General features: G+C 32.9%; 1 protein-coding gene across 1 annotated transcript; it reads right to left on the bottom strand.

Annotated features, from left to right (window-relative positions):
* Positions 1-50: 50 nt before the first annotated feature.
* LOC127711994 (uncharacterized) lies at positions 51-10210 on the bottom strand. The gene is made up of 8 exons (XM_052218151.1): positions 10196-10210; positions 9461-9514; positions 7196-7374; positions 6060-6157; positions 4290-4363; positions 3203-3398; positions 540-1397; positions 51-70 (listed from the first exon to the last, which is right to left on the bottom strand). Exons 1-8 carry the CDS (start codon positions 10208-10210, stop codon positions 51-53), a joined length of 1494 nt encoding a protein of 497 aa, XP_052074111.1.
* Between the last annotated feature and the right edge of the window lie 3408 nt (positions 10211-13618).

The raw sequence follows: 13618 nt of genomic DNA on the forward strand, positions 1-13618 counted from the left end.
CTATGGAATACATATTTAAATCATCAAGGTTCAATTATTACAAATTTAGTTTACTGATGACTGATTGGTTCTGAAAAATTGACAAAAACAAGAAACCAAAAAATCAAGAAAAGTAAAAAAAAAAAATAGGCCCAAGTGACCTTCTTTTGCCTAGATGCTGACCTTCCATCCTAAATATACAAAATTAAATCATCCAGTTCCTTAGCTTCCAACCAAATTTTTGAATAATGAACTTAGATGTAAACTTTAATCAGTAATGAGAACTAAAACAGTTCGTCTGTAAGAATGAAATACAAATTTACATAAAGAATAAAATGATGCAAGTCATATTCAAATTTTGTAAGTTTGTTCATTCACTAACTGAAGCTGTAACAAGATTCCTGATTTCCTCTTCCTCAATAGCCTGTACAATGCTTTGAAGGTCCTCATCAATAATATCTGCGTTGTTGCTTTGATCTCTTGGCATGATTGACAAACGTGCAAATATGAACTTATTTGTGAAGGTTGCAGCCATTCATTTGGTGAAAATAATCGCTCACCATTGTCTTTGCGCAGAGACTTCATGTTTTGACTGACATCTGATGGGTTTGCCTTCCTTTCAGATACTTCTCCATCCTGGTAAGTCTTCTGTAAAAACTCCTTCACTTTACAGCTGAAGCGCACAAATTTTTTCTCTTTCTTCAAAGCCCATCCATATTGTATGTCATTTTCTACGGAGTGATGTTGTTCTGTTTCTTGTGTGGTTCGCCTCAAAATTTCTCTTGAAGAGAAGAGATTTGCTTGGCATGTAGCAACCCAACGGTGTCTTAAATGATCATAAGTGGACATCTTTTCATCAGTATGACGACTAAGATCAATGTGGTCCTGTAAACCTTGATTAATGGAAAACTGCATTGTGCAACCAAGTTCTGTACAGTAAAAAACTGACTGTTCAATAGGTTCAGCAGTATTACCTGTTGTATTTTCCTTACTTTTCTTGGTAATATTACCATCTATTTGTTGAGCACCTTCAAAATTTGACAAAATCTTCAATCCTGTATCAAGTTGTTCATTTTTCAAAAGTTTACTTCTCTGCATCTTTATCCCAATGCCTACATTAAAGGCTTGCCATACAATTATATCGTCCCCATCAAAAGCTATGTTATTCATCTGGTTAATTCCTTTAATGCGGTGGTTTGTCATGGTCTGCTTTGACGAGTCAACTTCCACAACAGCACACTGGCAAGCTTTGACTCCTGTTCCATCCATTATTGCTGCCTGCATTTCGAAAGGACTGGTGATGTTCCTCCCTGATGACACATACATGCGCATTTTCAATCTCATATGGGCTATCTTTGCATCACAGATGCTCTTTCCTGACTGCGCTTCACTGAAGTCGTAACGTGTAACTCTTATACCTGAAACATAAAACATATTTTTCACTCTAAGAGTCTATCTCGAACATTGTATCAGTAACGTGTACAAGGGGCAATAACTCTAATAACAAGATTATTTCTTCATAAAAAAAGAAAAAATTATCAAAATTGGTACATTGTCTGCATCTGTTAGTCCAAAATTATATATTCTTGTTTCACATCAAACTGTTCGACACCTTCAAGTTAGTGTTCCAATTTTTTTTTATTATATACAGACAAACACCAGATGTATCCGAAAACTGACCATCATGCTTCCAACTTGTCAGTCCTGTCTTTGATGGTTTATCAGCAGTTCATAATTCAAACTAAACTTTGGCCTTTGATAGGGAGATGGCCAATCCTAGTCAATTAAGATTGGAATAGTGTGCACCCATGCTTGCTGTTTCTGAACTCTTAACCTCAGTTTCGACTGGCTATATTGATAACAAAAAACGAATAAATTACACCACTTGGCCACTGAGGCCCATATTTTTATACGACCGCAAAAAAGGTTTTGGGGTCGAATAATGGTATGATGTTGTCGTCGTCTGCGTCGTCGTCTGCGTCGTCGTCCGAAGACACATTGGTTTCCGGACAATAACTTTAGTTTAAGTGAATGGATCTCTATGAAATTTTTTAAGAAGGTTCAAATCCACAAAAGAAAGGGTTGGGATTGATTTTGGGGATGATGGTCCCAACCGTTTAGGAATTACGGGCCCAAAAAGGGGCCCAAAACAAGCATTTTTCTAGTTTCAGGATAATAACTTGTGTATAAGTATTTCTATTGCTCTGAAATTGTACCACAATGTTTAATACCACAAGTAGAAGGTTTGGATTGATTTTAGGGGTTATGGGGCCAACAGTTTAGGAATTAAGGGCCAAAAAGGGGCCAAAAACAAGCATTTTTCTAGTTTCCAGACAATAACTAGTGTGTAAGTGTATGGATCTCTCTGACATTGTACCACAAGGTTCCATATAACAAAGAAAAGACTGGGATTGAGTTTGGGGTTAATTGCCCCAGTTATGTAAGAATAAGGGGACCAAAAAAGGGCCAAAAACAAGCATTTTTCTATTTTCCAGACAATAACTTGTGTGTAAGTGTATGGATCTTTCTGAAATTGTACTACAAGGTTCCATACTACAAAGGAAAGGCTGGGATTGAGTTTTGGGGTTATTGCTCCAAGGGGGGTTTCAAAAATTTTTGGGGGGGGGGGATTTTTTTCCCAATTTTTTTAAGGGATTCATATTTTTTTTTTTTAATTTTTAAAATTTCGAATTTTTGAAAAGTTTCAAGAAGAAATCTTCAATTGCACAGTATTGGGCAATGGATTTATAAGATCTTTGACCACATTTATTTTGTGTCATAAACCTATATTATGTCAAAAATTTGATCACAATCCAAATTCGGACAGTGTCAAGCTTGAATATTGTGTCCAAATTTGCCCCAACTGTTCAGGGTTCAACCTCTGCGGTCGTATCAGGCTGCGCTCAGCGAAGCATTTTATTTATGGTTATACTGTGATGTTTTCAACAAAATTCTGAAATGGTCTTTTCCTTAGAAAAGCACATTCTCCAGATTGACAAATATAATTTTCTTTTTTTAATAGCATAATTTTTTTTCATTAGATGAAACTTGGGATTACCAGTCATGTTATCATCATTCCATCTTTTTAATATAAATTTCAATTTGACATGAAAATAATCTGTTTTTAAGGGAGTGACAGACAGAGGGTTTTATTCCTTAATCTTTTTTTAAATAAATTATTCCACCTGTAAAGGAAATTATGGCACTCTACTTATTTATATACCTGTGCGCTCACTGATTCCTTGTAAACTCAACCAAAGGCATCCGCAGTGGTAGCAACCTGCATTATCCGAGCGCAGAAACACTTCCTGAATCTGTGGCATCTGTTCTTTTATAGTTGTAAGAGTATGCTCTAAAGCTGAAGCCACAGCAAACCAGTCCTGTTTGACCTTTCCAAAAAGATTGGTAAATGATCTATGCTACAAAGACAAAAATATTTCATGTTTTTAGATCATTAAGAGCTACAAGATATAGGTATGTGAATAGAAATTCTATAATGAAGTGTACTCGTTTTATTCAACAATGCTTATATGCATATATTACAAAAATCCACGAATGTAGTTTTATGTACCTGTAACTAATGATATACAATATATGTATAATTATCCTCAAAACAAACAAAAAACTAGATATGGCCCGGGATATTCATAGTGTCAATTTGGTAAGTACAGGATAATGGAAAAGCAAGCAGTTTGAATTGTTTTACATTTTTGATTTAAGGGCTTTTTATAGCTGACTATGCGGTAAAGGCTTTGTTCATTGTTGAAGGCAGTGCGGTTAGCTATAGCTGTTGATTTCTGTGTCATTTGGTCTCTTATGGAGACTTGTGTCATTGGCAATCATACCACATCATCTTTTTTTAAAGTAAATATATAACGATGTACCAACTTAATCTTTCACTTCCATATTTCAGCAACTCCTTCAAGAAGGTCATCTTTATTTACCTTTATGATAGTAATATGTTCTTACATGTATCACCTAATTATCATTGGATTTGATTAATTTTCTTTATTCTTAAAAATTATTGTTAATTATCAAAAAGAGCAGGGGTATTTTTTGTGAACTTCATTTAATCAAATAATTAAAGTTTTGAGAAAAATATTAACCTTCAATGATTCGTCTTCAGCTCGAAAAATTGCAACTGAAACATGCCAGCTCATGCCCTTCTGTCCAAAGAAGTCAGATTGTTTTTCCCTGTATAGTAAAGGTAAACATTTCATGGCCCAGTCCATGACGATCAGCAACTGATGCTTGTCGAGCTCATCTAACAGTTTCAGACGACACTCCTCTTGGTTGTTGGTTCTCAATACATGAGCTTGCCATTCAGTAACCTTTTCAAAATCAATGTTGATAGAGTTCTCCAAGTCCTCTTTTATATCAGGAGCTAAAACATAAAATATTTTTTTAAATTCTTCTTGTTATTTACATTTTATGAAAACATAAAATACAGAAGTCATATAATAAATTTACATATATCAATAATAAAACGTAAACTATTTTTTTATTTTGAAAGACAACATGGAATTAATAAGACAACATGGAAGTAAGATTTTAAGAAATTAAAGCAGTTTTGCATTAACAGTAAAACGAATTTGTAATCAAATGAGCAGACTGAATTTTTTAGTTACTAGTAATAAAAAAAGTATTGTAGTGGGCGATGCAGATTTAAATATTTGTGTTGGCTTATGCTCTTCTCCTTTGAAGTAAGGGAAATTCATGCTGCATTGAAGAGCATGTGGTGAGATCTGAATGTCTTTATATGTATTGATTATCATTAGGTGATTTGTATATGGCCTTTTTTTATAATCATATAATTTAATTTTGGATGTAACACGTCTTCTGATTGGCTAAAAGTGTTTTGTCTATCAGCTCATAGACATAATTTTGTCATGTGACCGCGACGTCATCAACGTTTTTATCATGATTTACTCCTTTTTAGAATTAAATTATAAGAAATGACTTTAATATTTTTTCTATCTATTCGCAATAACATAAAAAATGTGGTGCATACTTTTAGATAACCCGCTACACGGGTTATTCAGTGTGCAACATATTTTTTATGTTATTTCTTCATAGACAGAAAAAATATTACAGTCATTCCTTAAGTCAACTGCACATTTTTTATATATATATCCTCTTTATCCCTAAACATCAATCTCAGATTTTCTCTGTTTAAATTAAATGATATTTTAAATAACATTTCACTTTTCACAATCTTACATTCTATTTTCTGAACTTCATTATCAAGCTTGAATTTGGCTTCTGTCAATAATTTACACTTCTGGCAGCTGTTTTCATGAGAGTGGTCGCATGAGTCCTGTAGAAGTAAATTTCCAGGCTTACTCAATGCATGTTTATGCAGTGAGTTCCACAAATATCAGACTGTGAGATACTGAACTTGTACTCAGATTTAAGATACAGTTTCAAACTTTTCAATGCAGCACTTATGGTTGACAGTATAGCTGTGTCTGCTCTTAACTCTTTAAGTGTATCGGTAACTCTAAGAAGACTGTCCACTGCAAATGTACCATCTGTTGCTATGTTGTCCAATCCAGATAAATTAGATCTCTTTGCAGATGCACAAGTTGATAAAATCTTAAATAGTGTACTATCTGAAAGTGGTGTGAAAGTGGTTTCTGAGCAAACCTTTTTATACATATTTATCAAAGCTGAATGACAAGCTGTCCTCACAACTTGAGGGATGGCTATGATGTCACCATTATCACAACGAATATCTTTGGTTCCATATGAACAAATCTGAATAAAGTTTGGATCAAGAAAAAAAGACAAAGAATGCTCAAGTTTTTCATTATCCATTCTGTCTCTAAACACTTTGCCTTTATTTGCTGGTATATTTCCTGCTCCACAGTGTGCAGAATAGTCCCTACTCTGATCAATTTTCCATTTTGATAGTCCTGGAATAAGTTGCTGTAAGTCAGACTTGCTATTAAAATTTGAAGATGATATCAATGACAACAACTGTATTTTCAAAATGTCATTTTCAGCTTCCTCATATAACCTTATTATCAATGTCATCAATTGATCTTGGCTTTGATTTTCAAACCCCTTGCTCAACTTACAGTCGTCCATTAACCATCGAAATAATACAGAAGACTGGCCAGGAGTAATATAGTGGAGCATGGTTAGGATGACTTCTGTTGCTTTTCTCTTTAAGTATCTGAAATAAAGCAACATTTATATTAAAATAATCTCACATCTCTGGAGATGATAAATGCATGTTAAGTTCAATTATGAGGTTTAGAAATTCAGTCATATTTGACCATTACTATCAACAAAGTTTAATTTTGAATGAGAATAACAAGGGAGGACATAAAAGCAAATTATATATGAAAAGTCTTATTTTTGCTCTTTTAATTATTGACCTCTTTTTTCTGTTTTTTTTTAAATAAAAGTTCAAATGTCCCTGTTTTGCACAGATATTATATTTCCAAGGGGCATAACTCTTTAACAAATTTGATTATTCACTAATATAGAACTTGTTCTGACAAGATATTGCTAATATTAACATATAGATAAAGTTTATAAAAATCTGGCAAGAATTGTACCACCCGTGTGAGAGCACTAACAAGACTCCATGGACAGACTAATGCCAGTATTTCAACAACCCCCCACCCACCCCAACAGTTAAAGGGAAAGACAAACTGTGACGCTCACCTACATCTTCTGTTCCTTTGGAAATTATGTAAAATAAGGTTAAATCATAACTAATAGTATTTGATGCTATAAATTATCAGATATTATATACTATAATATTATTTAAGATAATATAAAGGAAAATGCAAAATAACCTTAAAATTACCAATTCAGCGGCAGCAACCCAACAACAAGTTGTATGGTACGTCTAAAAAAAATAATTTTTTTTGAGAGGGGGGGGGACAGATCTCAACCTGATGGAAGATTTGCTCTAAATGCTTTAGTTTCAGAGATATAAGCCAAAAACTGCATTTTATTCCTATGTTCTATTTTTAGCCATGTCTGCCATCTTGGTTGGCGGGTGGGATCATTTGACACATTTTTAAACTAGATACCTTAATGATAATTGTGGCCAAATTTGGTTAAATTTTGCCCAGTTGTTGCAGAGGAGAAGATTTTTGTAAAAGTTAACAATGATGAACAACGATGAGAGAGGGGGACGCCAAGTTATGAGAAAAGCTCAGGGCCAGGTGAGCTGAAATGAGAAGTTTGTTAAAAATACCTCTTAGTACTATCTTGTACACATTTCAACGGCTGTTGAAGTTGGTATTTTATTGGACTTGTGTTTCCAGTAGAAAGATTTACAATTTGTTCATTCAACACATGAATTCCACTGCTAAGCTGCTGCTGACCTTCTGAAGTTTGACTCCAACTTGATCCCTGAGATAATGCTGGTTCAGACTGAAAAAGTAAATGTCAATTATTTTAAGAAGTCTCAATACAACTGTTTGCATATCATGTTGCTATATACTCTTTATCAAACAGTTACTAGTTTCTTTATCAACTAGTTCTTCTAATAAGTACTCAGTCTTCATGCTTAACCTCAAGTCCTACGGCCCAGGCTTGTAAAATTGCTTTCAGGCTTGTTAATTTTTTCTCTACAAGCCAACAGAATCCAACTAAAATTTTCAAAAAATTGAGCTTCAGGCTTGTGGACTCAAAAGTTTATTGTGAAGGCTGAGTACTAGTTATACTAGTAAATTCATCATCTATTCTTAGTAGTTGTAATATATTAGTTACTTCATCATACCAGTTACTTCATCATATTTTTTTTTAAATAGATACTTGTTTATTCCAAAAGTTTTCTGTTTACAATTTCCTCAGTTGCCCAGGATGCAAACTAGGGATTTCCGTTTACATTTAAAACCAACTGTCCGGGGAAGCAGGAGGCTGAAAAAAGTGCATTGTATTACCAGAAAAAGTAGTACATGTATAATAATACATTGTACTTATTATTCTTTTATATGACAATGAATGAAAAAGAACATCTTTCTAGAATGTAATACTAGTAATAAATAATATAACATTATAACATAATCGAGTGCACCTATATATGTTTGGTCTTATAGATTGAGTTGTAGAGGTTCCATTTTTTTTCCCTCTGTGAATCACATGCATTTAACTATACCTGAGAGCGTATAATATTGGACACTTTTGAAAATAAATATACATGATCATTTGGTACAGTTATCGGGAAAAAAAAAACACGATACCAAATCTAATTTTATCTGTTGTTGACTGTACAGTAATGGTTTTTTGAGTGTGTTTTATATTCAATTTTTCAGTGGTTTTACACTAATTGACATTTATTTGATGTCTATTTTTTTTTAATCATAAGAATAAAGGAAATAACATATTCCCAAGCTTCACTTTAGGGGTATTATATTTACCTGTGATGAGACTTCATTCAGTCCAAGTGTATCAAAACAACTAACAATTTCTCTGTGTGGTCTTTTTGTTACAGGCTCTTCAATTGTCTGGAAAAAAAATCAATGTTTTGTTTGCATTCACTGAACTAAGAACATCCCAACAAATATAACATAGGATCCTGTAATATAAATGGTTGTCACTTGTAACTGTGTCTCATATATTTTTTTGTGGATATAAATCTGGTTGTTGGTTTGTCTCTTCACAATTGTTCTACATTGCTCATTTTAAAGTCCTTTATACATTTTTGTAGCTTACTTCACAGTGTGAGTCAAGGTTCAATGTTGAAGGCTGTACTGTCATATACATGTCTAATTGGCTATCATACCACATCTTTTTATTATCATAAACTAATTTTGGGAATGATATATTTACTGACAGACAAACAAGGGTAAACCATAATGCTATCTTTGCCTAGCAAGGTTGGCATAAAAAAAATAAAAGAAATATCTGTATATGACATTTCCTTGTGTTTAACACGTATAAAGAACTTTTAAATACATTAATTGTAACTTGGATAGAGAGTTGTCTCATTGAATTGGGAATCATACCCCATCTTCTTATTTATATGGACAGAAGACATTTGAATTAATTTATTCACAGCGATGCTAATGGATATTCTTGTGGGACTTCGACAACCTTTACGAGGGTGAGGAGCTTGCAGGATGGATTACTTGCTAACCCTGAACAATTAGTTATTTTTTTGAAAATTTATAACTATAAAAACAGTGTCTCCAATAATGAAATAAATTGCAAAAAAAATTGTATTTTTGTGTGCATTTTTATATTCTTCAAAAAGTTCAAATGAAGTTTGTTTGTAGAACAGTAAAGTACCAATCTAATTAAAATTTAATCCTTGAATTGCTCTTGTTCTGACATGTTGCGCATATCAGAACAAGAGCAATTCAAGGATTTAATTTTAATTAGATTGGTAAAGTACGTACATGTATTACAAATTTTATTCAAAATACATTGTACATCAGTGAACTAGAATAGCCCAATTTATACTTAGTGCATTGATAACAATAAAATTTGGGTAAACCTTAAACAAGTTATTTACCTCAAGGTCTGTAGCATCTTCTAAATGATCAGCCCTACTAGGTGCATCACATATCTGAAATATAGAGAAGATTTTTTAAGACCTGCAATCATATACATTGTACATGTAAATTATATAAAGTAACCCTACAAATCTCAGACATCAAAGTTACAATCGAGAATTCTCCAATTATAACAAGAATAGAAGCAATCAATTCACTGAGTTTATTATGCCCGTAGAAAAAGTGAATATCTCAAATTGTCAACCTAAGAAGGTTATTTCACTGAGGGCGCAGCCAGAAGTGAAATAATTTTCAAGGGTAGACAATTTTGGATATATATTCATCGCTTGAATATAAGGGGCCAGAATTGATTTATCATACCAAACCAACAGTGGAAGGTCCTTTTGAAGCATTTAAAAATGCTTACCTTACTTTATCAAACACGAGTTGACGTTCGATAAATACATTTGTGACTAAGACTTTCTCATCTGTACAACAAAGGTATAATCTTTTTGTAAAAAATTGACTGAATTATTCCATGTCACGTGATAACGTGTTACCCAATACAAATGTTTGTAATATATATGTAACTAAGGTATATAATAAAGATTATTTACGTATTGTTTACAATATGCATGCTATTCAATTAAAATTTTACCTCAAAATTTGGCCATTTAGATTCTTCAATTTCTTTGGTAATTATCTGTCTGCAATTTCTGTACAAACCTATATAAAAAAAGAAATAAATTTAATACCTCATACCTACACATTCTAGTAAATGTTTTAACTTGAATTTATAAAAAGTACAAATGTGTGTAATACATTTTGAAATTTGTACATTTATATTTGATTAGTCTATCATGTCTATGGGCCTGGGGATAATATTTTTATGACTACAATTGTTTTTTACTGTAAAAATCAAAAACATGCATATGGTTTTTTACTCAATTGACAATTGATTGAATGAACAGCTTGTCAGGAAAGATATAAATAATGAACATGTACAAATGTATATAGGGAAATCATTGTTGCATTCAATAACAAATCCTGATTGTTTTCTCAAATTTTTAAAGTGACACTTATATGCAGGGTTTGAAGTTAAAATGTTGGCACAGTAGCCACATCTTAAATTTTGTCCCCAATATATATAGTTCTATACAAGAAAAGCAGACATTTTAGTAGCCCACACCAACATTTAAGGGGCCATTGCCTGGCAAGTGGCCCCTGCTAATTTCAAACCATGCTTGTACACCATGTACACATTTACTCCAAAAATTGTTGGTTTTAATACAAAACAGACAAAAAATATCATGGTACTTCAGACTTAAAAAATGTGCATAGCCACTAGTACAAGCAAGACAAAAAGTAAACTTACTCAGAATTTTTTTTTGATTTAAACCCGCTGCTTTTGTTTGCACCTGTCCTAAGTCAGGAATCTGATGTTCAGTAGTTGTCGTTTGTTGATGTGGTTCATAAGTGTTTCTCGTTTCTCGTTTTTTATATAGATTAGACCGTTGGTTTTCCCGTTTGAATGGTTTTACACTAGTAACCTTTGGGGCCCTTTATAGCTTACTGTTCGGTGTGAGCCAAGGCTCCGTGTTGAAGACTGTACTGTGACCTATAATGGTTTACTTTTATAATTTTGACTTGGATGGAGATTTGTCTCATTGCCATTGCCACTCATACCACATCTTCTTATATCTATACGGCATAGCTCCCCCACCCTCCATTTAAGGTTAGAGCTTGGGCTATCAATATACTCAATTATACAACTACATAAATATTTTTCTTTGTTGATTGGATAATTTAAATTACCTGATCCTATTGGTACCACAACTCATCTGGTCCTCAAAAGGTGGTGGCTAATTTGAGGCGTGACACATCTGTCCGATTCTGGTTTGGACTTTCCTGTGTGATCAGGATGTCCACATAAAGTGCTACTCCTTCTCCACCTGATACCAAGAGAATACCTGTGGTTGGGACACACAGAATATTCTCCCATCACAGAAAATATTCCAGCTCGATAACATATCAAATGCCCCTCTTCTAAGCATGTATATTTACCTAGTTTGTAGGTATTCAAGTGATTCCTAATATCCTTTTTACATTCATTTATCAAACATACGGATGTTTCAGAGGGATAAAAGTTAGAAGTGGCACATTTAACATGAGTAAAGCATGAAAAACTGCATTTCATTTCAACGTCTGCTGCCATAACTGTTGTTATGGAATGTATACAATACACATTTTATGGTTTTCAAATTGGAGATCTCCAAATTATACGGGAAAAGGGAGATAATTACAGGCAAACCAATAGAGATTTAAATTTTAATTTTCTACTACTTTAGTATGAAAACCCGAATATGTTTGACATAAAAAACATACAGGAGTTATAAAACTTCAATTTGGTGCATAGTTATACATGGTTCTTACTTGTGCATCCAAATGAGCATCTTTGAATAATGTACCATTTACAAAGGAATAATAGGAACAACTAGTGATTTAATATCATTAATTTTTTAGGTATCACTATTAGTTTGTGGCAATATTTTTGTATGTTCTTATCTTTAATACTATAGTGAAGATATTTATACAAAATAAACTGAGAATTGGTAAATTGGGTGAATCACTTTTAGTTCTGCCTGGTTCTTACAAATAGCTGTACTTAAGAGGAAACAATATTTATTCATTACACAGATCTATTGGGGAACTCAACCCTTGCAACATTTATCTGGACACTATAATAATGCAATGCACATGTAAAGATATTTGGTTACAACAATAGCTTCCAAAGAATGATTCAAAATGTAGAAACAATATACAAGTAATGTGCCGGATTCATGGACAATTAATTTCCATATCAATTATGACAAAAAAAGACCTTGGGTGTAGAATACCGGATACAAATTTCCTATGGATAAGTACAATGATCATTGCTGCGTTCTTAATTGTCGTTTTACTTACGGTAGTACTATTTTTCTTTCGATTCGAGATTTTCATAATTGGTCGAAAATTCATAAAATATTTTAGGGAGACTTCTTATCCTTTGTCATTTTGTTACGACGTATATATTGCGTGCAATGAAGAAGATGAAAAGATTCGTCTGTGGCTGACATCGAATTTAATTCCTAATCTAGAAGAGCAAAAATGCTTAAGGTGTTTTGGCCGTGCAGAGATAGTGAACCAGGAATAGCCCGGGAACAGGAAATGATACAAGTGATGGCAATTCCTCGAAACTTTATCATCATTTTGAGTGAAGAGTACCCGGGACAAATTCGTTGGAATGAAATAGAATGGAAACATGCCTGGTACAATTATACACATGACCTGAACAGCGAAATAATCATTGTTTATTACGACCTTCTGCAGGCTAATGAAATTGCAAAGCGTTATTTGGGAGCGTTTCTACGAATAGGACAATTTATTGATTTTTCTAATCATAAGAAGTCGATAGAGGACGAAATAACCATCTTTTTAACAAAACAAGATAAAACGTTAAAAAAGACAAAAGAAAAAACTACAGTCTTTCTGAAATCGATGAGGAACAATCACCATTTCTGAAGCAGTATCCGTTATATTCAGAGTTTAAGTTACAATCTAAGTGAGGTAACGAATACCAGCTATGCAATTTGTTTTTGTATAATTAGTTACTAACGTATTATTTTCTATATATGAGTAAATATAATCAGTCTCTTTAAAAATTGTTGCTCCTATTCTTATTCAAGTTATTTGTCATTTTGTGATATGTTTGCATTACAGAGGTGCGTTTATTAAACACAAGAAATATATCAAGCTAACCAGGAAGACTTCCTGGTCTATTTTTAAGTTCATAATGCTACACAAAAATTAGAATAGATTAAAGTATTATACCTCATACCAACTTCAACGTATACACTTCAAATAATGACATTTATTGAAATTGTTCAAGTATTTGCCAAATTCACAATTACCTAACAAAACTAGAAGCGACAATCGTGTATCATATAGTCGAAGGTTTTTGCAGTGTAAATCCTAAATGTAACAATGTAACAGTTTTATTGGTGTTGAAATCAAATTATTATTCTTTTTTGCCACGGATATCGTTTCGTGTTTTATCATAATCAAATAGTTCTTACCATAAAAATCACGAAATAAAAAATATAATTATTATTTAACTGGTTGAATTGAGTCTCTAAAGG

Source organism: Mytilus californianus, unplaced genomic scaffold (assembly GCF_021869535.1).
Source record: "Mytilus californianus isolate M0D057914Y unplaced genomic scaffold, xbMytCali1.0.p SCAF_8, whole genome shotgun sequence".
NCBI classification, from domain to species: domain Eukaryota; kingdom Metazoa; phylum Mollusca; class Bivalvia; order Mytilida; family Mytilidae; genus Mytilus; species Mytilus californianus.